Below are 26,624 nucleotides of genomic sequence, written 5' to 3' on the forward strand. Positions count from 1 at the left end.
AGAAAGAGAGAGGGAGAGAGAGAAGGCACCTGAGAGCAAAGGGTCTCATGCATGTCGAGACAGGAGTCCTGGGATGATTTTTGTAGAATAGCCTATAGAAGCGGTAGACTAGAATCTCTGGAATCTCCCTGGCATTAATTTTGAAGGAAAACATTTGGGATAGGGCAGTTTCTGCACTTAGGTGAAGGTCCTTAATCACTTATGTGATAGGAAGTCCAGGTTGAAAGGCGCCTTTGGTGTTCGTCCTCACAGACTGCCACTGAGCCATTCCATTTTCAGCCTTTCGGTCACAGAACCGGCCATTTTAACTCCTTGGGTATTTAGGCTCCCCTCAGACCCCAATGATGAAGTTAACTTGTGAACATTTTGTGGAATTCATTTTGATCCAATCAGGGGACCACTTAATCCTGTCAGTCGTATGCAGCGAGTTACGCTGTATGAAAATAGCCATTGTGGGTGGAATCCAGAAAATCTTTGCACACGTGTAAAAGGAGGCGATTTCCCTTCCTAAATGCAGGCTGAATGCTTGCGGCTGGGGTCCAGCTCACAATTCACCCTGTAAGCAGGAGGATGTAACCGAACCACCGTCTTGCCCTGGAAGTCACAATTTATGCTCCTAATTTTAATTTTCCTCAGCTTAGGTCCCCAAAGGATTGATTAAATTTGCTTTGTGGAACCCATTAACGCTAAACTGAATGATGACGCTGTTCTAGAATCAGTTTCTAGCAAATTCTCTGCACATGGGACTCTAGGAAGCCTGTATCCCTCCACAACAGAATTTTAAGTCAGTTCATAAATGAAAAGGTTTTCTCAATTTACCTAAAAGGTATTAGTAATTAACTGACATCAAGAGACCACTGCTGGCCGAGGTGGTGAAGAGCAAATGGGAACTCTGGCAAGAGAGGACATTCATTATGCGGTTTAAATTAGAAGGTAGAAAACTCGAATGGCTTATCAGTACCTCCTTGGCACTCTGGCTTAACGCTGTGGTTAAAATAGGTCATGATGACTTATAACTAATTTTTATTTTTTCATTGGCTTCGTCAGATGACCAAAGCCAGATGAATAGCTTATGGAAAATCTAGATAAATGGCCTGACACGTGCATATATGCAAATCAGAGGTCATTCTTTTAGAAGCCTTTTGAGAAATTACGAAGACATTAATATTGCATGGCAGACTTTCCTATCTAAGACGAAGGGGCTGAGGAACCAGAAATATTGGCAGGCAGAGGGGAGCTCAAGACACATGCCCTGTTTGAGGGCCTGGGCATTTTTATACGATGAAAATTGATGACTCTGAATTATGGCAGCTTTGGAAAGACTAAGTGAGGGAATGAGAGTGGAATGGGGTGTCCCTAGTGCCTTGGTGGGTGGTGTTAACAGGAGACTATCTGATGCAGTGGAGGGTGCTCGCTGACAAGAAATCTTTGCTCACCTTGGCCTGAGCTGCCTCTGTGAACTTGAACAACACACTCAAACTTCTCTAAGTCCCTTCAGACTCCACATCTAGAATTTGATGCATTTCCCGGACTGGGATGCTGGAACGAGCTTGCTGCTCTCAGAGAAAGTGAGACAGAATCTGGGTATTTGTGAAAAGAGTAAGAGCTGAGTCGCCCTTCAGGGCCTCGGGGTGGGGTGGGGTGGGGGGTGGGTGGTTCCACTCTGCAGGAGCTCAGCGTCCCCAAGGGGGAGGGTGGGCGCAGTTCTCTGCATTCCAGCGAGGGAGCTGCTGTGAGCGCTGCCCAGGGGGTTTGCCCCAGACAGAACAGGATGCGGATCACTGCCTTCCCTGCTTCCCTTTTTGGAATCCTCCATTTCAAAGCACCTCAGACAGCTGATTTGCTGTTCAGCAGGCGAGAGCAATAGCTTCATCTGGGAGCTGACCAAGATAAAAGAAAGAAAAGACTGGTGAACAGAGGCCAGGGGGCATGGTTCGTCTGTGCACCCCGGGCAGAATGCTCTCCTCCTCTTTGAAGGTGCTTGAGGGCTGGTGTTCATAATCAGGTGCTGTGCTTATGTTCGGGTCCACATGCAAGTATCAGGTAACGAGTGATGAATGTGAACAGGTGAACGGGAATTTCACAGATGTGCCAGCAGCGTACCCCAGACCCAGAAAATTCTTTCCCAGGATACGATTTTTACCTACAGTGCTTCCCTTTGCATTTGTTCGCACATGGCTTTTAAGGAGAGGCGTGGGGAAAACGAAAGTCGGGATCCACCTGGGTTTTTCTGGATTTCCCCGGTTGGAGCGCGTTAAAGTCTAATTTGAGGAGGAAAAAAAAAAAATAGACCCGTTTGCCAAGCGGAGTGACCTGATTCTTGTTGGATCAACATGTTGTCACTACAAAGCAAGTGTGATGAAGCCCGCCTTTTCAGACTAAAATCAAAGCCCTGCCTTCCAGCCTGGAATTGCTGACCTAAGCATCCCCCCATCAGCCGGGCTGTATGTGGATTTAGATATCTCCAGGAGGCTGGGAGCCTATCAGGCCTAAACTGATTATTCTAATCAAGTGTTTTAATTAAGCACTCATTGCCAGGATCGCAGGAACAAGGCCTGTTTTCCAGCAGTAATGGGCAGTTTTTTTTTTTTTATTCTTCTTTACGGGAATAATGTTTGGCTTTGTGGGGGTGTATTTAACGTTTTTCTAAAGTAGGCCATGGGAAGAGTCCCCTGTGAAGTGCACAATGCTGAGCTGGCAGTCTGGCCAATGGACATAAAAATTAAAAAAAAAAGAAAAGAAATTACCAACTGGGTTGCAGATGAATCAGTACCCCCAACAAGGCATCTGTTTTGCATCCTTTGCCCTAAAACACACGCTGGCTAGCCCACGATTTAAAAAAAATATAAACACGCACACATTGGGTTGGCTTTTATTGGAATGCCTAGATGCAATCTATAGTCAAGTTATGGAAAATTCAGGTCACATAGAAAGTTAAGAAGGCAAATGAAAAGAACAATACAAATCAGACAAAATTTACATCTCAAAATATCATGAAAGCATTTTTGACTGGCTTTGCCTAAAATACTTCGAATATCAATTTCTTTTTTTTTTGTAAGCGAATTCTTTCCATTATACAGTCCCCCACCCCCCGACTCTTAGAAAAAGGTCTTTTGTTTACATATTTCCCCAAGGTCACTATTTCTTGTAAAAGCATGTCCAGATCACAAGTCTTTTTAGAAAGAAATAGGCTCATTATACCTACTAACAAGACACTAATTGGGTTGATTTGACTTCATCTAAAATAAGCACCAAGAGATACTCCCAATCTGTTATTTATCGGTGCCAGCCTAAAGGACCAGTCCATGTCGAGAAGAGGGTAAGATTATGATTTCACTTCTGTCATGTGGTACAAGCTTTTCACGGTCAATACATCAGAAACATTTCTGAGAATTTAGACTCAGAGCCTATTTCAACCAAAAGTACTTAACAGCATGCTAAACACAGTCCTGCAGAAATTCCGTCGAACAGAACTGCAAACACCTAAGTTAACGGTTAAAAAATAAAATGTAAAACAGAGCCATGTTTATGTGGTTTGAAATCTCATAGTTTTCTAAATTGGGGCTTCGTAATACTTGCCAAAGGATTTCCAGGATAAAAAATATTAATGCTAATCTGTGCTTTCATTCTAATAAAATATCAGCATTCATTAGAAGATTAATTACTTCGGTATGCTCTACCAAATACACAAAGACAGTAATAGCTCTGATACTGTAAATTCAGCAGCTATTTTGAAACTTTCCCAGCCAATCTGTTTAATAAACACGCCTACTGTGCAATTTAGAGTATGTGATACATACAAAGCAGTTAGAAAATTATTTTCAATACATCACTTGAACCTTTATATTTACGACATGTTCACTTGCTATATTTTATCACCATTATACATAGAGGAAAACAGTGTGTACTATAGCTCAATGAACTGAGAAATATTTTTCTAAAAATATTTTTGTGGCTGAATTTAGTGCTCACGAAAGGAGATTTATTTGCCAGAGCGGCTGGGCCGACCCGGGAGCGCACATGGCCGCTGTGCCCGGGCGCGCTCGCCACGCGTGCAGGAGGGCACGGCTGCCATTTCACTTCCAGCTGGATCGGCCACCCCCCCGCTTCCCCCACACAGAGCAGAGGCTCCCATTCAAACCAGCTCCCAGGACCGGTGGGTCGTGTGGGCTTACAGGAGCTTTTGTCTCCCTTTTGTGTCCCTCTTGGTGACCTGGCGGTCCAAACCCAAGACTAGCAGAGGGACCCTGACCTTCCCCATCTGGCCCGCTCCCCGCTGCTCGGGTTCTGCTATCTTTCCTAGATCTTAAGACACATGTTTACGGTCATGACTACATGAGATCCTTTCCTTCTCACGCACGTTTCCCCGGAGCATCTGATGTGGTCTCTCGCCTCCATCGTGAAATGGAGCTTCAAGGAATGGTGAACAGTAAAAACCCTGTGGTTAATTCTATCAACTCCCCTCGACTTTTAGGGACGAGAGAGGACCTCTCCGGCCCAGTTTAATTTTTTTTTTCATATCTTCTGCTACATTCCACCAGCCTTAGTTTTCTACTATGCCTCTTAGTTGATAATGGTTGAGGACACCGGCCTGATGAAAAAGAGAAGAAAGGGAAAGGAGCAGTTCTCCGATTAGCCACCCACTTAGGATTGCACTGTCCTATCCATCTAGTGATAGAAAGTTGCACATTTTTTTTTCAACCTAATACAAAAATATTAACACTTCTGGACATTATAGGCATAAGTCGTTATATCTCTACAATATAATAATTTATACTGTACAGCTATAACATAACAAAAGGTGCAATCCTTTTAAAAAAATCACACAGTTCACGTTTTTATCATTTTATTTTTAAGTATAAACTTTTTAAACACTTTACATAAATTAACTCCTCTGAGACTAATTATTTGATGTACAGTAAATTGTAATTCATATAAAAATCCATAAACAACTTGTCTCACATAATTTACAAAAAAATCAGGGTTTCCTTTGCTTATCAGTGACAAGGATTCTATTTGCCAGTTTTTTTCCCCCCCAAGGCAAACCACGTTAGCGCTGTAAAATCCATTATGAAATCCCCTCCAGAGCAGAAGTCACTTGTGCCAATGTCCTTTTACAAAGTAGCACAGGGAAAGCAGTTGGGATGTCTACAAACAGTAATTTTGCCCCACATTTTAAAATTAACAGAGACAGATATCACATCCTATGCAGAGAGACTACTTCTTGTAAGCAAAGGTCGACAATTCGGTCACATCTGGAAACACTGTATGCATTTTTTACCTTAGTTAAATACAGTGCCTCGAAGGAACGGATGGCCTCGCGCAAAATGTTTCGGCCTTTTTTTTTTTTTTCCTTCCTTTCACTTACTGATTTTTCCTTTTAATACTTCCAGTCCGACTGAGTGCAGCGATATGCATATGTAAACATATTCTTTAAAGCCGATCACCTTTAAGGTCACTCAGAAAAAAAAGTGTTTTTTTTTTTTTTTTTTTTGGATTTTCTTTCTTTCTTTCTTCTTTCTTTTTTTTAACAGCAGTCCGTTCTCCTGGAAGGCTCTTCCGTGCCGGAGAGTCCGATTCGGATTGTGCTACAGAAGAATCCGAGCAGGGGGTGTGGTCGAGGCTCGAGAGGAACGCAGCGCCCCCGCCCCGGCCGGGGGTCCGCCTCCCAGCGCCGGGTGGCCGCCGTCCGCCCGCCGCAGCCGGCCCGGGGGGTTACCTCTTGCCGATCTCGCTTTGTCGGAGGAACTGGATGTTGTTGGCGCTGTCGGCCAGCTCCGGGTACTGCTCCACCGAGAGTACGTAGTACCCGTCGTAGCCCTGCACCTTGCCGGCGCTCAGCAGCTGCCGCTTCTCGCCCTCCGTCCAGAGGCGCGCGCCCTCCTCGCCGTCGCGCACGCGCTGCTGCTCGCGCGCCCAGGCCCGGGCGAGCGCGCGCTGCCGCGCCTGCTCCAGGATGCGCGCCTTCTCCTCGTCCAGCGTCATGCCGTAGCGCACGTGCAGCGCCAGCGCGCCGAACTGCATCTCCACGTCGGCGAACCTGCGCGTCCTGCCGTTGACCACGGTGGTGGACTGCGACACGGTCACGTTGATGCCGTTCTCCAGCGCCTTGCGGCCGCTCGTCAGCCGCAGCGTGCCCAGGTCGCTCTCGGGCGTGCTGGTCTTGATGAAGTAGTGCGTGTCCTTGCCCTCGACGGTGAAGTGCAGGTTCTCCAGGTAGAAGGCGTGGTTGAGCACGGCCGCCACCTTGATGCAGTCCTCGTTGGCGATGTTGAGCACGTTGGTCTGCACGCGGCCCTGGCTCACGGCCAGCATGACGCCCTTGCCGATCAGCGACTTGACCGTGGCGAACCACAGCCACGACGGCGCGCCGCCGCCCTTGCGCCTGCTCACCTGCACCTCCGCCAGCCGCCCGAGGGACAGGAAGGCCCTGGCCTGCCTCGCCACTTGTTGCTGAACTCCAAAAATGGGCTGAAAAGCGAAACAGAAAGGGGGGGGAGGACGGTTTAGAGAACATCTGTAGCTCTTGGTTGCCGGGGAGCCAGGCTTCCTGGCAGCGCGCCCAGCCCTGACGACAACCCCAAAAAGAGGCGGGTGGGGGGCCTTCTGTGGAGAGCTCCCAGGCATTTATTAAAACCTCAGTGGGTTTCAGAGATGAAAAGGCTTAAAAAAAAAAAAAAAAGGACCAACTCTGGGTAGAGGAAGGCACTCAGAGGTCCCCTCCCCTCAGGTTGATCCAAATGAGTTTTGAAACGTAAAAAGAGGGGACTCCATCATGTATTAGTTAAGGGCTTTTTAGTTTCTGACGTGGGCAAAATAATGGTTCTAGCTTTCCTCTTTTGTTTTTTGGATGCCCCTTTCCCACGCTCATCCCATTTGGGGAACCCCGTTTCTCGGGGTCACTGCGGCTTTCAGCAGCCAACACGGGCTGAGGGTTTGAAAGGCTGGGGGGTACTCAGCGCGGGACCACCGCGTCCTACTTTATATGCTTTGAAATTCCTGTGCTTTCGGCAAACACAGTTTCCACCCAAATTTCGCCATTGTTACCGGCACAAGTGAAATGTGCAGGGCTGAGTGCACAGTGGGACAGCGGGAGGTGAGTATTTACTACTTTAGGAAAACGTTTACTTTTTTGGAGACTTAGGGACGGTGGACCATCTACGCTGGCAAGCGTTTTAAATTGGGGGCATCTGAACTCAGCCACTTCTTCTACTGCCGGGTGTTTGGCCAGTGTTTCCCCAAAAACATCTGTTTCATCGGCAGCAGTGAAAGAAACATTTGTTTTTCGGCGAAAGAAGCATTTGTTTTTCGGCGCTTGGGGCAGCCTCCAGTGTCTTTGCTGGGGATTCCCTAAGCTGTCCTTATGGGGCGCTTCTCTGACAGAGGACTTGAACCACATTTAGGAGGCTGCCTCGGGAAAAAGTGGGCAAATCCACTTGTACAGTCAGACTTAAGTGTTTGCAGACGTGTTGGAAAGTCAGACACAGTGAGGACGTGCCTGTTCAAATGCACTGGGAAACTTCGGTGTGTCTTCATGACACTTGATCAGCGTAGATATATTTGCAGTTCGAAATGTTAAAATGGCTCCCAGACCTTGGAAACTTGATGGGTTTTGCTTCTTTTTTTTTTTTTATTTTTATTTTTTAATTTTTTTATTGTTATGTTAATCCCCATACATTACATCATTAGTTTTAGGTATATTGTTCCATGATTCATTGTTGGTGCATAACACCCAGTGCTCCATGCAGAACGTGCCCTCCTCAATATGATGGGTTTTGCTTCTTAAATGGAAAGGTGACATCTTGGAGAAGGAATTGTTTTATGTGAGGTATGAAACCTATACCAGAAAACAGAGGTATTGGCACAAATATACTGCGTGTGTGGTGTGTGTGTGTGTTTCGGCCATGATTGCCTTTTCTCTTTGTATTCACTGAAATTATAGGAAATTGCTCAAGGGGGGGGAGAAATTAATCTTTCTAAGAAACTCTGCACTCTCTTCTCCTTATCATTATGGGGTAACCCAATTTCTTGATCTTTAATTATTCTTGCTTTAAGCTAGAAATTCTAGTGTTTTGTTGTACATTCCTTTCTGATCTCTGAATGGCAGGAATTAAAAGGGCCATTTTCTGAAATGGCAGCTTTGACTTTGCAATTTTCCGTTCTTTTTCTTTTATTTTAGTTCTCAGAACAATTATAGGCCTCCTGAAATGTTATTTTCAGGAAAATTCTATAAACACCTAGTTGCAGATGGAGCTTTATCAGAGGACATTTTATTTTTATTTTCAATCTGTTCCCATGAAACACTGTTCAGATTTTAAAGAAGTTGAACTTTGCGGCATTGTTTGTGGGCTGCTAATTTGTAATATGAATCCCCTGCCCTCCCGTTTATAGTATCTTTGCCTTAAGGTCCCAAGTGCTATAAAATGTGCTTTCACGGGGGTTCTCTGTAGAAAGCTTGCGCTCAAAAATGAGCTCCCTCATTTTATTACCTTCTGATAATGTCTTTTTATGTTTTTATTAGCATCACTAAAAACGAATTTAAGCCTGCTTAACAGGCCCCTGCTTTGCTGCACAGAAATGTGATGTTTTTCTACCCTAAAAGAGTCAAAAAAATATTAAAAACCGGTCTGTGGTCCAGCTTTCACAAGGGCAGTTTGGTTAAATGGGTAAATACGACACAGGTAAGCCATCTATCACCCTTTCACACTTTTACTTTTTGTTCTTACCGGTATATCATCCCACTGCTGACTCTTCACAAGTTCGTAAGAAGGCTCAGTTAAATCAAATTTGGGAACAGGGAATCCAGGAATAGCATTGTGCAGATGGAAACCGAATGTCACCAGCCAGCTGTTAACATCTAGGAGAATGTTCAAAATGAACGGTGTTAGAGTTATTTTGTGCTTTCATACATTTAAATTCTTACCTTTAAGAAACCCCCAAATTCACAAACAGTAACCTGAAGAGGAGTCCATGCTTGCCTTCATTCTCCGATTCAGACCCCACTCTCTATTCTCGGACTTGAAGCCGCTAGCCTCCATAATGGAGCTATGGCAAGGGCTACGGAAAACACAGTCCGATAGCCGCTCACTGAGACTGGATAAACTGTCACACGTGCGAAGGTGCATCCTGTGCTAGAGGTAAGTGGTAAAAGGGGTAACAATGCACAGCAGCACGAAAGAGCCGCAGTTGAGGTAAACAGAGGGAATTGGTAGTTAGTCAAGACTGGTCTTAAATAGGAGTTGTGTGTTACTAGCTTTCAAAAGCGATTGCCCAAGGATATGCAGCTTCCACAACCCATTTTCTATTAATAAAAACCCTAAATGGAGAGAATTAAAATCAAGAGTTGATTCTTAATCAAAGATGAATGCTGAAAACTGGCAGAACTGTCCAAGGGCACAGAAGTTCTGATTACCATCAGCTATGACTTCAAAGGCTCACTTGTGCACAGGTGGGGACGAACTTTTTGGGGAGAGAACCTGGAGACCTTTAAAATGGTATTTTAAAATATTGCCACGTGACTCCGAAAGCCATTAAGCGCAGAATAAGGCTTTTATTCTATTCTGGAGGTTATAATGTTACTGAACGCCTTAGCAGGCTTGCAGCTTTATGAGTACAGTTGGGTGTAGATTATTTTATATATTAAGCACATTGCTGGAAAATTTGAAATTGCATTTCACCTCATATATTTTATGCTGTTCCATCTCTCTTTTGATGTTTTTCAGAAACTGCTGCTATGGCATTCCCTGTAGTCCACATTGCTAGGAAAGGGTGGATTCAGGAGCTGTGGGCTTTCCCGCCTTTCAGGCAGCCCTGTGAACACCTCTTAAATAACCAGTGGTAAACTGCTTGTCAGAATGATGGAGAGCCACTTGCTTCCTATTTCCTCCTCTAGGGCACAAACTTCACCTCATCACCAGGCTGGCAGGTCCTTTGTCCAAACATCATATGGCTATAGAAGCAGTGGTATTCTCCCTCTTTTAAAAGGAGGAGTGGTGATGGTGGTGGGAGAGAGAAATCCCAAGGTCATCATGTAGAATAGAGAGTGATACTTTTTTGGGGGTGTGTGTGTGTGTGTGTGTGTGTGTGTGTGAGTACATAGAAGATTACAGGGGGTCTTATGTTTTGGAGAAAATTCTCCTGAATGGTAGTGTTGGGGGCAAAGGTTCTCCTACTATGAACAATGTCTGTGTAACAGTAAAAGAAAAAAAAGATCACAGGGTCTTAAGTATTGAAAAGCATTGCCAAAATAATGGGACTCAGATGCCGATGTGTACTGAGTAAGCTGAAGGAGAACACCATGAGGGTGTTGCTGAACCAGGACTGTGAAAGAAGCGAGTTTCAGCTGGTTCACGTGGAGGAGAGCTATGACAAGCTTTTGGCAGTCTGGGAAAGCAGGAAGCAGATGTGAAGTGAACAGGGGGCAGCGTTTTGAGAGCTGTACCAAGAATTGAGAAAACAGGCATTTCACTATGCCTCAAATATTGAGCAAGAAAAGAGACAGCCTGAAGGAGGACCTAACACAAGCCAAAACAAAACAGAGAACCCCAAACCAAACCAAAAACAACAACAAAAAAGAAAACAGGAAAGAACCTTCCTCCAGGAAGCATACATGTGGTAGAGAGGTTCATATGGTATGTAATTCAGGAAAGGAAGGTGGGGGCAGAAGGATTCAGAATCCACGCAGTGGAGGATGAGTGGAGAAGTCAGGAACGAAAGTGAGCCAGAGCAGTGCTTGCAAAGACTGTGTCTCTCTCATCCTGGTGGTTTTGTGGTGGCAGAAGTGGGATGAGAGGTTTCAATCAGATCATGCCCCAAACCTGGAAAGGTCTTACAACCCCCCCCCCCCCCCCACACGGGCAGAAAAATTAGTGTGTGTCTATTAGTAGTGCCACCACGCACAGACGGTAGTGAAAACAGAAACAGGATCCGCTGGCTAAGCAAGTGGTGGGAGAAACTGTTCCTTTATTGTCCTGAGGTGACGGTGGTGGAGAGTTAAACATCCCGGGAATGAGACGGTGAATCGCACTTTGCTGTGTTTCATGATTGCTCCATTAGAACTTCACACGTGTATAAAAGAAAAACCAATGTTACACAGTTGTAAGGGAGTTAGTAATTAAAGCAGAATTGCATATATTTTATACCATTAAGGGAGGCATTATTCTCCCCATTTCACTGTTAAGGAAACAGATTAAAAAAAAATTCTGACTTGTCTCTACAGCCACACGACTTACAGGAGAGGGGTTGGGATTGGAGTTCCAGTTTGGGGGCTCCAAGTTCATCCTGTTTTCCACACCCCCATGTTACCTCCCTTGCTTAAGTGACTGGATTCCATGTCATTTCAGAAAATTGTGGCCTTGGGCATTGGAGACAGAATAGGAAGTAACAAACCATGCCTCAGTTTCCCTTTCTGGTTCCTCTATGGTTCCATAGAGAAATAGACACATTTACAAGGCTAGGCATTTGATTTTGCAGGAGTAAAGTGTAAGGCTAAAGAAAGCAACTCCCGTTATTGTGTGTAGTCATATAAGGATTAAAGTAATTCAGCACTTGGAAAGGGAAAAAAAAACAAACCGCTTACCTGTGATGTAATCTTTCACATCATGGATTTTGCTTGCGGGGTTGTTATTCCTAAACATATAGAGGTTAAAAGGAGCTGGGTCCTTCCCAATTCTTTTCCAGATTTCTATGTCAGGCGTTGTCCATCGTCCTGCCAAAATATCATAATCTCTTTCTCCAAAGTGGATTAATTTCGTGAGTGGGTCATATAAGCCACCATGAAATCCAATTACCAGTTGAAAGTCAACATTGGAGTCAAAATAGATTTCACCATATGCAGTATACTGAATCTGTTTTAGCATAAGCCCATTGCTACTGAAAACAGCCAACGGGGTCCCTGTGTTATCTGACGCAATGTAGAATTCATCCCCACTGCTGATTTCCATGGCAAAGAGATGTCCCTGGAGATCATAATAGAGAGAAGTAATTTCTGAACTTGAATGGTTGTACACATGAGTAATCCTCGTGGGATAAGTTAAGTCAGCATAAAAAAACTGCAGGTGCTGTCCCAGACTGGTTTTGCTAGATACGCGCCTTCCCAGGCCGTCGTAACGATAAATCACTGTCCAGCCGCTGCCCTTACTATAAACCCGAGTCAGAAGCCCCTTGGAGCTGTACTCGAAGATCTCTGTGCCTCTTTGACGCAGGAACCCATCTTCATCCAGCCGATACTGAACATCCCCGAGGCGGGTGATCCTGTCTCGCAGGTCATAGCGAAGAGGTGTCAGACGGGCACTGTTACTCGGGTTCAGTAAATGGAGGTTTCCGTTCAGGTCATAGTTGTAACGCCACATGATCTTTTCATTTAGATAAACTGTTTGGAGCTGTCCATCAACATCATATTCGTAAGCATATTTGGTCGTGTTGGCGAAGGGCCCTATTTTGATTTCTCTTTTGGTTACCCGGCCCATGTTATCATATTGAATTGTAATCCAGTACATGAGTGACCTGAATATCTCATACTGAATTTCCTTGATGCGGCCCTGGGCATCGAAGTGCTTCGTGTAAGTCATTACAGCCGTGGAAATGATCTGGTTAATATCATAATATATAACTCCAAATTTTCCAAACTGCTCAACTTTGCCAGAAATGTCATCAAACTGATAGAGATCAATGGGCAGTGGCGTTTCATTGATGACACCCTGCATGCTGGTCACTCGAAAGCTGTTGTCATAGCTGTAGTCAAATCTCGCATTTACCATCCCATCCTCACTAAAGCGGAAAATCTGTCTGTCAATCAGGGGGCCAATTTGCCTGTATCTAATGGTGCAAATAAAACCATCGCTCTGGAGGTTTACCGTTTTGAGGACTCCCGCTGTTTCGTCATAGGTAAAACTGACTCTCGTGCTATCATATAGAATCTCGGAGAGCCTGGTCTGCCTTCTGTACTTGAACAAGACCCTCCGGCTGGTCCCCAAGAAGGCCGTCTGCAGAAGCAGCCCCTCCTCGTTGTAGTCCGTGATGACAGAGGCGTTGCTCTCGGGGGGGTTGTAAATGTTGCGGTAGTAGCCGATGGACCGGATGGTCTGCATGGTGTGGCGAGCCACGCTGGGCATGGTGATGGCCGACAGCCGGTCCCACATGTCGTACTCGAAGATGTATTGCCTCTGGCTGTGAAGCAGGAGGACCATGGACTGGAAAGACAGAACAGACTGTTGTTCAATATTTGTGGGCGGGGCAGGGGGGTAAGGGTGGGGAAGGGGGGCAAAAGCAGATCCAGTGACCACAAGTACACAGAAACAGTTTGCTTGAGAAAATTATTTTCATTTTAATTGAGTTATCCTTGACCTTACATGTTCACGATCCCCTGCCTAATTTGCTTGGATGCTTCATTGTGAGGGGTTCTGCAGTTAGTGGCTCGAGGTTCATAATGTGCCACTTGTCATGATTGTACCATTCTTTTTCTAGGCATTCACAGCCAAGCAGCAGATTGTCGATGGATGTGGGTAAGTCATGATACAGGCACGGGCAAAGCTGCTTTAAAGACAGTATTTCAAGGAGAAAACAGCATATGGGAAAAGCAATCCTATCCATAATTAGCAATTATTTAGGAAGGTGGCTTTTCCTCCTCATTTGATTGAAGAGCCACTCAAATCATGTTTTAATTTCCAGTGCATGTGGGGGAGGAGCAAAGCATTCAAAATACTACTTTATGAAGAAGAGACATAAAATTACTCAAAAATGGATAATGTGTATATAAAGCATCAACGTCAACAAACATTGCTAAATCACACGGGGAGTGAGAGCTGGAAAGGCCCTTAATTGAAATATGGATCCAGGTACGAGTTTTGTTTGTTTGTTTGCAAATTCTTACCTGTCATCTGGAATGACAATAAAATCTACATTTTGAAATGTCCTTTAGCGAGTACCAAATCTGATTTGTGTCTCAGCTGCTGTAAGAATGGTTTCTGGGCTACGTTCTACTTTGGTGCTAAATAACGCAGTGAATAAATATATAAATTAAAATGAGTTCTGCTTATTTTGCAAGTAATTGCAGAAAGACACAAGACAATCATTTATTAGGCCAGCATGAGAAGCTCAACCCTGAGGCTCAATAGTGAATAATACAGCTCAATAGTAATACAGAGCACGGGTGATTCTCTCCTTTGAGGAAGCTTCCCCCAAACCCTGTTAGACCAAACGCAGTGATGGCAGATCTGGAAGGATGCGTGTGTTAGGCGCCCTCCTGGGACGTACGCTTTGCTTTTGCCAGAGAAACACATAATCCCTTGTCCAAGGCTCCTTCCCTTTCTCTTTACTGTCCACCATCTTTGAAAGTAGCCTGCAAGCCAGGTTCTGCAGAGTCTCCTCTGTGGGCATATCTAGGGGCAGTCTTTGTCTGCTGGCTGTCTAGTAGATGTCTTGAGAATTGTTCCTAATAGTTTGCACTGTGCCAAGTTGGATTATTGCTGAATTCACAGGAATTAGTACCTAGTTGTGTAGTCATTTAAAATCACATCTGATGATAGTAAAATATTACTACTTCTGCTATGAATAGGTTTTGGTTTAGTGTGCCTATCCTAGCAAGGAAATGGAAATGGTTTGGGTGGATTTTAGGGATTTGGGAGAGATGATGAAAATACTTGCTGGCTTTTCTGATCCCCACTGATACATGAATGTGACCTCAGTTACTGCTGGTAGTGGCTCTTATCAATGACATGCCCTTTGTCTCCTTTTAAACATTTTCCCATGACATTATGATCACTACTATCAGTTTTTAAGGTCTGGGTATTTTTGTTACACTTCTCTGTAATGTACTTAATTTACATTGGGAAAAGTGTTCCAGGATGAAGTGGGGACCCACTCCCAGTTTCTTCAGGAGGAAGTTGTCTTGGGGCTTGTTAGGTTGGGGGGTGAAGTGTTTTCCAGGCATGAGGACTTGCTCCCAGGAAGGGATGTGTGTAGGAGGGCTTCCTCTGTAGTCTCTCATCAAATCACCAGCGGAGTAACTGTCGAGTGTGAGGATTAGTGTGGAGGGGAACTGTCACCCAGTGGGCCAGTCCACTGTCTCAAGGTGGGTCTCTTCGAAGGAGAGCAGATGAGCAGGTCTGCAAGAGAAGAGACTGGCAAGTAGGGGAAGCATTCCAGAGTTGGGAGGCATCCGTGGTGAGCTCTGAACCTGACACTGGTTCTCTGGAAGGCTAGTCCGTGTCGAGGCCATCTAGACGTAGACGGGATGACTGCCGGGCAGTGGGGCTAGGTGTAGACTGAGGAGTTGTGCAGAAGGCCTCTCATGAAGAACAAGACAGTGTGAGGTGAGCGCGGATGACGGCGTGAGCGACAGTGGCGCGGACTTGCGTTCCAGGTCACTCTGGCCGATGCACGTAAGGGCTGGAGGCAGTAATCGCTGTGTTTGTAACTTGGGTTGCTGCCTGCCTGGTGGTGGCATGCTCTGAGGTGCAACAGGCATTGGGACTCAAAACAGAACCCTTCCCTAGGGCTGATGCTTGTCTCAAGGGCAAATGAACGTTCCACGAATATGCTCTTTGGCGGGTTCTGTTTTTTTCAGTAGGGAAGGGCAGGGAGGTGGCCGGTTCCCTGTCCCTTTTCTGTTTCATCCCTTTGGACCACAGTCACCATCCCAAACCTCTCAGAGTGCGACCGAGCATTTTGCACACGGGTAACTTAAAGTCTTTTTTGGTATCGTACCTAGTGCTTAAGGAGGGGGGAAAGCCTAAGCGGGGATGCTTACACCTTTTATATGCACAAGAAAGGAGAGATGCCACAGAGTGCCTGAAATGTGGCTTCCTAAATAATAGCCTCTTTAGGTTAATAATGCATAAATAGGATCTCCGTGCTTTTTACGGTTATGTGGAAGCTCTGCTAGCAACAACACGACAGTCACAGCTTCAGCTGAGCTGACATAGGCTCCTTCCTAAAGGAAAGAGCTAGCACGGAGGTTATTTCCTAACGACTTACACGCTCAAGGTCTAACTTGTGAATGTTGTCGACGTAGAAACTTGGCAGGTGGACAGTGTTATTGCTTGTTTGTTTGCGGCATACATCACTTAAAAGGGTCTCAGGTAGAACTTAACTAAGGAGAAACTACTTGGCTGATGCAGAAATTCATCACCCGCTGTACCAATGCGACTTGCACATTGATACTTAGAATAATAAATGGAGCCCCAGCACATGCCCCCCGTTCTCCTCTCCCACAGTGCCCTGCGCGACTGCTGAAAAATACTGATCATGGCTCCCCTCCTCTGACTCTCACCGTGCGGGCATACCTTGTCCAAGTATGTGTAGCTCCAGGTTTTACCGTCGGCAAAGACCCGAGACACGACCCTCCCCTGGCCGTCGTAATCCACCTTCTCGCTCGTCGTTCCCCGTTGGACGCTGGCAATCTGGCCGGTGGACGAGTAGGTGACATTGACCGCCATCAGCTTGCTGCTGGGCAGCCAGAGAGTCGGGTGCCCTGACGTGTCGTAGGCGATCCTCAGCAGGAATTTACGGTGGTCATCATAGATCTTTTCTGTCTTTGTTGTTCGATCAAAGTCAACTGAAAGGAGGTTTCTGCCGTTAACCTGTTACAACGCAAACAGGATGATAACGTGAATCACGCTACTCCAACGCCAGTCCCTTATTACTCTTCAGAGGCCCTGCTGTTGTTTAAACACCATTTATGATGATTGATTCTCTTTGTCAGTAAATTAATTTAGCAACTTCTTGGGTACAAGTGCAAGGCAGTAGATTAACAGCTCCTTTAAAAGGTTTCATTAAGCAGAAACAGAAGCCTGGCATTTGTTCAAAACCTCTTCAATTAAATGTTGTAAACTTAAGCAACTGATAAGAAAAATACCAAAATGTATTTGCTTTAAAGTTTGTTCAGAAGATAGGAAGGTGGTCAACATGACATCTCTGTAACTTACTCAGAGCCCCTCCCTCTGTAAGACACTGGACAATAACTGCTTAGTGGATTAATCATGGCTCTATTAAATAAAAGCAGTAAATGTGACTCTGGCCCTTTGAAGAATAGTTAAGTAGAAGTTGGAACCCACATTACAGTAAATTATTAATGAGTCTAAATAGCAGGAGGTTACAAACATGATCATTGCTTTTGGCCCCGTACTGAAATGTCACAAGTTTTTAGAATGCCCTTCCCTTTAATAACATCTGGTTAACTGGCAGGGACCTCAGATGCTTCGCTCCCACATCTACAGGGTCCGACAATTATGCTTAGGGTACAGATCTAGCACCACGTTGTTGTAATCGGGTCTCCGTGTGGCTCTGTGCCATGTCCAGAATCTCTGACTACATTTGGCTGTTACTGTCTGGGATCCAAGGCTCCTACAGACCAGCACTCGTTACTGCAAAGGAAATGTGGCCGTGGTTACACTCTACTTTAAAAACAGTCTGCAGCGTACTGAGGACCCCGAAGAGTGGATTTTCTGTAGCAAGACAGGAACTTTCGGACGGTGATAGCCTGGACATACCAAAAATCTGCATCGACTAATGGACTGTTAAACATTAAACAGGAAAATCTGAATTTTACACAACCATGTCTTAGCTAGAACTTTCAAAGTGGACAGCTGCAGCTGATCAGTTATACACACGTAAGCACGCACACCACTTCCGCACGGACATCCATGCTGATGTGTATGCGCATACACAATATGCATGTGTATTTATGTAAACTCTGGGATAAAACTAATCTGTGCATTCTATTATTGACATTAACCAAGCCCCATGAAAAGATACTCTTTAAGCTTAAACTTTTCCAATCAGTGGTTCAAGGGGAGTACCGTAATGTCCATGGAAAGGTATGGAAAGGTTTACCAAAAAGCCCATGGAGTGAACTAGGTGATGTTGGAGGCAAAAAAGCACCCAGACAAGTCACAGAAACTGAGAAAGGGTAGAGCCCTGGAGGGCAATCCGGAGATCTTAATGTTCCGGTTCCGTCCTTGCAGATCCAGCTGGTTGCCACAGCAGAATCTGGTGTGTAAGGCGTGCGTGTGTGTGTGTGTGGGTGCACTGCGGGGAGGAGCCCGGGACTCAAGGAGCCCCACCTCCATACCTGACAGGGTCTAGAGGCAGCATGACTTTGGGCTTTGGCCCCTCTGAAGCTGTCTGTCCATCTGTGAGGTGCTCGGGCGAGAGGCTGTAGGCCCTGTCAGCGATCTGACCGAATTCTGCCTGGCCCACTCGAGGCTTTCGGAGCTTCCATTCTCCCATGTGGAAACGCCTGCATGTTAGTCCCTGCCTTTTGTGAATTTGTGGAACTTCACGAGGTTAGGCTTGCAGAATGCTTTGCGGACCCCAAAAAGAAGCTGCTGGCTAATATTACAAATACCTACTTTAAAGCCTGTAGGAAGATTTGATTTGTTATCAAACGAACTCAACAGTCAACTGGCAGGATCCAGCTCTTCTTCAGCTTATCTTGGCACAAAATTTTTGATGCCTTAGGATGAGGTTTTGCACGATTTAAATGATTTCCTATGGTTCTTGAACGTATTTCTCTGATTGTGATTTAAAAGAAAACAAAACCACCACCTCTGAACGTTTAGGTTTGCCCTCTTTCCTCCTTCTGTAGGTGATTCCAGGCTGCACCAGCCCCATGGGACTGCCTGTGCAGTTTCCAAGGACTGTGTGGCCTGCAGGACTGCCCCATCTGTTTGCATTTTACTTTGTATTCATTTTAATTTGTATTTCAACTCTTTATTGCCTTCCTTAAGCACCCTTGCTCTCTGCAGTGCTGCCTCTGGTTAGAGCATGAGCAATCTGGACGGCAGATTGGACTGCAGGCCTGCTCCGACTGTGTGGGTATTCAAGGGAGCTGGGCAGAGAGCAGCCCGGGGCCCCTTCTTCCCACTGCCTGCACCCTGCCGCCCTCCTCTTCCTCTGGTTCGTGGATATGGCTATGCAACACCAAAGCTTCCAGGAGAAAATCACGTGGTAGCCGCTCTGTGCGCCACCATACCCAACATGCCGCCACATGGAAACATCTAGAAGCGCTGGGATACTGAACATCTGGGTACAAGTTCCAATTTTCCTTTTTATCCAGACAAACGCGGGTGCAATGGCTTTCTTGTGTCCTCAGATCAGAGCAATGAGGAAAGAATTAGCATGTGGCTGTTTCCCCCCACATTCCCAAAACACGAGCCAAGGTTTTAGCCGTTTTCGGATTGTTTCCAGATACCAGTCATTGTTACTGAATATGTAAAATTTCAAAAGATACGAATAGATCTTTTGTTTCCTCTGTTCTTCCCATACACGCCCAAACTTTCTCCTTCGGGTATTATAAACAAAGTGCAGAAGTCAAGGGACATTTCCATTCTAGGACACAGTCCTACTTAACTGTACCTTTATGAAATTATGGCAATGTTTCTACTGCTTTTTTTTTTTTTTGGACAATCATAAAGTCCTGGCATTGTTCCATGTCCCAGTTGCCTTTTAATAAATAGTTTTAATATAAAAAATATCAATTTAAATTGAATAGTTCATCTAAGATGAAAAACCTTAGATCATTACTGTACCTCCAGCTATATAAAAATGAACCCAAATGTTGTGTTTGGAGAAGAGATCACCATGAAGTCCTTTGTGATATACAGCATTTCTTTTAAGCAAGCATGCAAAGTCCCTATTTTCAAAGATCATGTCCAGCATGACTGTGAGGAGATCACAGCATCCCTTGGATATGGGAACGGGGGTAGTGATCATGTTCCCTCCAGAATGCTTGAAAAACTAAGGTGTAAAGATGTTAAACAACGCCTTTATGTTTAAAGACATCAAGCACCATCAGATTATATTCATGTATCTGGAATGTTACGGAGGGAAGTGAGGAAGGGCTGGCTCATTACCCAGTACACTCGGTGACAACATCACGACTCCCCTGTGTCCCTGTTGGAACATCAGCTGGTTGCAGACGGTTTTGTGTCTCTCTGCATGTCAGCCAGGGCTAATAGCATGGCACCATCCCACTGCGGGCCGCGCCGCTCGGCTCCGAGTGAGGAGCAGCACAGCACGCGAACGTGACTCGCAGAATGAGCTTCAAGTATGCTATCATATGCATGTAGGCCTTTAAAACACGCTTTTGGCTTTCAAATTTTGAGAATTTTGTTTTTTTTAAGTGATTCACTGATTTTTTTTCCTGTAAGCATCTGAATTCTGGGCAAGTTTAGAAGATACATTTTTCTTTTTAGAATGCCATAGCAGTTTTTTTTTATAACTGATGAAAGGCTGGTTCCAAAGTCCATCACTGACAAAAAAACAAGGAATATTTACCAAACAAGAGAAAGACAAGAAATTTTTATGCCTGTGTCTTTTTTTTTTTCCAACTTAGCCACAAACAAGTGAGCTCTGGAAATGTCTAATCTTTAGTTTGCAATGCTTTCCCACATCTCTCACCATTTCATTTGCTTGTGACTCCTGACTGTATTTCCCTTTCCTCTTAATGCACTTTTCAGAGCAAATGCTTTCCATGTTGCTAGTTCCTTGTTAGTTTTCCTTTTCTACTCTTTGCTTTACAAAACTTTAAACTACAATATCTGGTGTTCTATTATAGATCCACCATCTATTTAGAGTTCGGTTTGTGTATCGCAGTCACACATCTGCAAGGATGTGCTATCCACACAGTTTCTCCCCTGGACCTAGATGCAGTGAGGTAATCCGTATTTTAAGGCTGGCTTTTCCTCATTCATTCACTGAATAAATATTTGAGGACCCACTCTGTGTGTCAGGCAGCTCGCTGAATTTAGGCAAATACCTTAAGAATGAAAAGAAGTTTCTGCTAGGAAATAAAGGTAAGCGAGGGAATGTTCTGTTTCAGGAAAGGGTGGGATGCAGGTGAGTACTGATCCAGTGTGCCTCCCGGGCCTTCGGTCCTTCCCCGCCACCCCCCACCCTTCACTTCTCTTCCCTATTTTGGCAGACTCCGGTCTAGTCCTTAAGCCAGGTTTTCCTATCATCACTCTCTCCCTAGAATTTCTCCCTTAGAACCACAGAGGAATGAAATTAGCAGTCAAAGCCGGCACATCCAATCTTATCTTGAAAGTAAGAAACCCTCCCTTGTGATCTTGGCATTGTCTCTATGAGAGCAATCGCTCGTATCAGCTGGAAATCTCCTCCTAGTGTGGCTGAACAGGCTACTTTAAACAGGGCATTCTCCGAAACGACTTGCCGAGGCATTGTGGGCCCACTATTTAGAAGAAACTAACACCCATGCTTGTGCGCTCTTGTCTTTTCTTCCCCCAAAGTGAGGTATCTGCTTCATTTTGAATCAGGCAGAGAACCAGAGACACAAGATAGGATTTCATCTTTTCCTCTACTCTTCCTGATTTCTTTGTATGCCTAGAAAAGCCATGTTACAAAGAAACAGAGTACACGCTTAGAGCTTGTCTCAAAGAAGAGAAGGCAGCATATTCTGCGGTCGGTTTCCGAGCAAAGCGCGTCCCACACTCTTCCCTTGTTCTCCTAACCAGTGTGCTAAAGGGCTCTGTCCTATTTCCCGCTGCGTGGGTAAATGCCTAACATATGCCTATGTGGTAGAGAGTCTCCGGGTTACGGTTAGGGAATATATAATCACACCTTTTATTTGTAAAGTACTTTCACATTGTCTCATTTGATTCTGTAACAATTGTGTGACGTGCAGGCAGGGCAGGGTAAAATTGTATTTATCCATTATCTGTATCCCGTGTATTGTCTATGTGATGAAGCGTATGTCAATGACCTATATAATGTCCATATTATAATGTCATAATGTTATGATATTATCTTGATAATATTATATTACTTATATCCTATATGGATTATCATGATATACATAAGGAAACAGGTTTCAGAGATGTTATGATTTTCCCATAAGGTTTATTATTAGCAAAAAGTGGAGCCTGATCTAGAACCCTTGTTTCTGGAATTCTAGTTAATGCTGTGTCTTCTCTGGTGTGTGGAATGAGGAGCACAAATGTGAGCAGCATCTTTGTATCTTTTGGTGAAGGAAGTCCTGTGTCTGAGGGTAGGTGTGACTCTGTGTGTGTGTGTGTGTGTGTGTGTGCATGCACGCACATGCACACATGTCCACGTGCATCATGCCCATTATAGGGAGAGCTGGATAAGATAAAGCCTGTGAACTAGCTTCCAGATCGCAATGGCCCAAGGAAGCAGGGGTCCTGGAAAGAAGTAGTAGATGGGGCAGCCACCACTGATTCCTAGGTTCAGGAGAGGGAAAGGTGGGGAGCTGGGGTCTACTCAGGCAACAGACCAACCCTAGGAAAGGGACCGGAAACAACCAGGAGCTGGTTTCCTCTCCTGTCACTTTACCTTCAACTCTACTGTTGCTCTTCCCTCTAGGGTTCTCTTGCTTTTCCTCCTCACTTCTCTCTCTGAACAAGCCCCTCTCCAGTGTCCCCTAGCTCTTGCCTGCCACAACTCCGGAGCCAGGTGGCTTGGAGTTAGGGCATCCTGGCTCCCGCAGCCTGGGAGATGGGGGAGGTGGGAGCACACAGCACTGGTTCCAGAAGGTCATGTATTTAGAGGCCCAAACACCTGCCTTGAAATTGAAGTGAAATCAGAATGTGACCTGGAAGTTGGCTGCAGGCTGTATGTGATCCAGTGATCCCTGATCCCTTTATTTCTATTTCTTGGAAATAGCCAGAGATGATATATAGTAGCTGTTTCTTACCCTCAAGGACTGTCAAGGTAAATCATGGTGGCCTCTTATGATAATAATTTAACCATTTTCGGTGCAGGAAAAAGGACATTAATGGTATGCTCCATGTTTTGTTCTCTCTCCTTGACTTTCAGTCCTTTTTTTAAATGGCAAGGGGAAGTATTTTTAGGAATAGTCATCTCCATTCATCTGATAAACTAAAATCTGTTTGCTAATAGAAAGAATGAATCAGTTCAGTTTATAGTGTCTGAAGGTGGTTTCGTGTAGCCTGTGTTTTAGTACCTAATCTGTGTTGTCTCTACCAGATAGCTGTCATAAATCACAGCTTGCCTTCTCGATATACTTGGTTCACAGTGTGAGGGAGGGAAAAAGAAACCACCCAACAAGATAAGGTGGAGAACATTTTGCAAAGATCAATTACACGAGCATAATCAGAAATATCATCGCATTTCTCATAAACACAATATAAATCAATAGCGAGGAGGCAGCACTTAGGTTCTGCCACTGATATTCTTCCATGTGAATATATTCTGTATACTCTAAAAATATTGAGAATGCAAAGAAAGAATCCGCTTTTCAATGGCCAGCCCATCTCTTTATGATTTGGAAAACTTTTAATATTTAAGCTAACTCTTATTTATCCTCATCCCCACATTAGGAAGCCATCAATCTTTACTGAGTGGCTAAAGGAAAAGTATAAGATGATCAAGATAATATTAGTGAAACAACAATGGACTGACATCCAGGATAGTTGGGACTGTGTGCCATGCAACTGCCTGATTTCTCAGGGAAGAACTGATTTTTAACCCCAGGCACACTGAGGAAAAGCTTTTCTCCAACAGTTGGCTTTTATTACGAATGATCTAACGGCCTGACGGCTGCCTATACCTCGTGCTGGCAGGGAAGGCGCCGCCCTGCATGTGGTTCTGGGCAGATGAGGATGAGGAAGGGATGAGCGCTAGGCCCCCCCTCGGGGACACGGACGGCTGGGCGGCCATCACCTACTCTCTGACACTGGCTTACCCGAAGCTTCCGACCAAAGACGTTGACTTTTCCTTGGGCTTGCTCTTTCCGGAACCTCCACTCGACCAAATTTTGACCGTTTTCACCAGGAAGACTCATGTTTCTTTTGGCAACCGTCGGATTAGCCGTGCCGGCCAGAACGTGGGGCTCCGTCTGGTAGTGTGAATCAAGGCCACTGGCGTAGATGATTCTAAGGGAGCCATCATAACCGATCTGATAGCTGTTTCTTAACTGATCTGAAAAACAAGGAGCCGAAAACAGGAACTACAGATATGGATTAAACACTCGGTTGGTCCGTGCAGTTGGAAGTGATAGACATTTCTAAAATGCTGACCGACTCCATGTATAGGGAAACAAAAAGTACTGAATGCTGTCCTTTTAGAACATATCACAACAACGTCATATGTGACTGACATGAAGCATCGTGTGCGGACTCAGAATGTGCTCCGTCTCAAATGACTGCAGTTCCATGGCCATGAAAAGGACCCACTCCCCAAAACTACAGCAGACGACTCACAAAGGGTCTGATGACGCGTGTGAAGAGTTGCAGTGAAGTTGCTTTTGGAAGCGGGAGTATACACTACGTGATCTAAGATATATAGATATCACAAAACAAACAGTACCTATAGACACGGGGCTGTTTCACCAACATCTCTAGAGGTTTATGTTTTCACCCTCCCTTTTCTGGCTCATCTTAGAACACGGGTCACCACATTCTATGGGGGGTGACAGTGGCATTTAAGGTTACCCATCCCAAATTATGCTTTCATGTTTACCTTGAACCATGGTGTAGAAGGAGTCGATCGAGGACAGATTTGAAGTGATGCTGACATCCTCTTCACGGCTGGATGACTCAATGTCCACCGTGATGGCCTTGTCCATGTCCCCATGCAGGTTTGTGACCACTCCGGTTGGAAATGTAACATTTGTCAGACGACCTTCGCTGTCATAGCTACATAAAAGAGGCATCGACTCGGTGTTAAAGAGCAAACGGCAGGTTCTCCTTACGTATAAATACCAGGGGCGGCAATATCGGCTGCAGAGATTTGGAAGGATATTTGCCTTTGTGCATGAGCCATGCAGAGTGAGGACTTCAAACGTGCTTTGAAGTAATCAAAAGCCTGTTTAACAGAGAAAAACCTCACCGGCGAGAGCACGAGTAAACAGAAGAGGTCTCCACCTCAGCATCTTCTTCTCTGAAGTGTGACCAAAATCCTCCTGCACATCCAATTTGCTGTTTCAAAGGGAACATATTTACTGATACTAAATTCCTTAGTCTTCGCCATATTTTCTACAAAGTAGATTTAACTCGCTGTTATATCAGTTTTTAAAGTTTTACTAACTTACGCCCTCCATGGAATAGGAGTGCCATAGGAATACATGAAACTTTGTAAAACGGTATGTATACATTGTATACAGTATGTAAAAATATTCTTGTAGTAGCTTGTGACATCTTCAACAAATTAATACAATAAAGCCATTTAAAGACTTTCTTATTCCTCAGTGTTGACATACTTTAGAATGGTAAAAATGGGACCTAAATGTTGGCAGGGGTGGTGATACTCTATCTCGTCTGGACTGACGTTGTAGGAATGAGCTCTTGAATGATGATTTATTATGTTTACTGAAATGTGATGTACTATTTCCTGACATTTAATGATTAGTTGCTTTTCCAATTATACACTTACTTTTTTTAGCATGTAAATAGAAGAGGGACATATAATTAAAATGTTAGGATATATTTTAAAAAGCTGTCCTATAATCATAAATATGCATCATTGATATAACATTTTAATAAAGAGTTGATTTTTGGGTGACTTTTCTATTTGTGGTGGCACCAGAGAAAATTGCAGAAGTGACAGTGTGGTTTGAAGAAAGAAAAAAACAGATCGCAAATTCCAGCACAACGTAAGCCTGGATTTCAGCCTGATACCAAGGCTGTTCGTTAAGAAAAGGCCTAAGCGAGATGAAGACTTGCACCACGTCCTACTTACAATAAGCCCAGACGCAGAATGGTAGAGAAAGGGTCTTCTTAGCGAAAGAAGTTCCCAGGGGAGGGGAAAAAAGGTGGGGACGATCCCAATAATAGGTGTAAATATGGGGCAACAGGGAATAAGGGGTAGAAAGAAGAACTTAAATGATACTTCGCAATAAAAGGAGAGGGTTTTAGAGGGTAAAACAAGTAGTTTTGGAAACTGTGGTTAGTACTTAGGGAGAAGATTCTAGGTAATGAAGGTAGAGAAGATTCAGCAAGGGCAATGCCATGGTAGAGACAGGAAGGAAGGAAGGAGGAGAGAGAGGATGTCTGCTCTGGGCCCAGGGAGGAGGTGATCCCATTAATTCTGGGGGGACAGCATCAGTCAGATGGAGGGTCTGACTGACCCGATCTGACAGTTTGCCATGCTGCTTAGCCAGCAGCACGCATGGGCACTCAGGAGAGACAAGCAAGCGAGGGAGAAGCAAAGAGAAAGGAAATGCGCCGTTAAGTGTAACCATTGTTTGGACCCATAAAAGGCAGAGCTGAAATAAAAAGAGCAGCCTCCTTCCCCTCCCCACCAACCCAAATGCCCCTAGCAGATGAAGACATCAATGAAAGAAATCCAACATGGTTTATTGCTGTCACTGCTTCTTAAAAGAAATTACTGTTCTTGGAGAAACAAACAAGGCGTAGCTTTGTGTAGGCAGAATTATTGACAAAACCAGCTTCAGGCTCAATCTTCACCTGGACGGAAATCTGGCATCTCTTTACATTTCTCACGGGCTCTCGTGTTTTGAAGAAATGCTCCTACACAGAAGGTAGTTCAGTACTGCGTTCTCCCCCACCCCCCTCCCATTTTACAGATGGAAAAATGAAAACACGCCGCGCTCCAGTGACTCGATCGGGCTCTCATGGCGTCAATGCCTGGGCCCTAAAGGGGCTCCCCTGGGCTGGACCCCAGGT

General features: G+C 44.8%; 1 protein-coding gene across 3 annotated transcripts in view; it reads right to left on the reverse strand.

Annotated features, from left to right (window-relative positions):
- Positions 1-5,493: 5,493 nt before the first annotated feature.
- The window catches only part of TENM3 (teneurin transmembrane protein 3), a 2,501,300-nt gene continuing 2,480,169 nt past the window's right edge, over positions 5,494-26,624 (reverse strand). For all 3 annotated transcript variants that reach the window (XM_032413691.1, XM_032413693.1, XM_032413692.1), the window contains 6 exons: positions 24,460-24,635; positions 23,684-23,919; positions 16,284-16,580; positions 11,579-13,190; positions 8,727-8,857; positions 5,494-6,471 (listed from right to left, as the gene is read on the reverse strand). In XM_032413691.1, the coding sequence (XP_032269582.1) occupies positions 5,716-6,471; positions 8,727-8,857; positions 11,579-13,190; positions 16,284-16,580; positions 23,684-23,919; positions 24,460-24,635 (3,208 nt within the window). In that variant the 3' untranslated portion in view covers positions 5,494-5,715. The remainder of the gene's footprint in view (positions 6,472-8,726; positions 8,858-11,578; positions 13,191-16,283; positions 16,581-23,683; positions 23,920-24,459; positions 24,636-26,624) is intronic.

The sequence above is a fragment of the Phoca vitulina genome, unplaced genomic scaffold (genome assembly GCF_004348235.1).
Source record: "Phoca vitulina isolate PV1807 unplaced genomic scaffold, GSC_HSeal_1.0 scaffold15, whole genome shotgun sequence".
Taxonomy (NCBI): domain Eukaryota; kingdom Metazoa; phylum Chordata; class Mammalia; order Carnivora; family Phocidae; genus Phoca; species Phoca vitulina.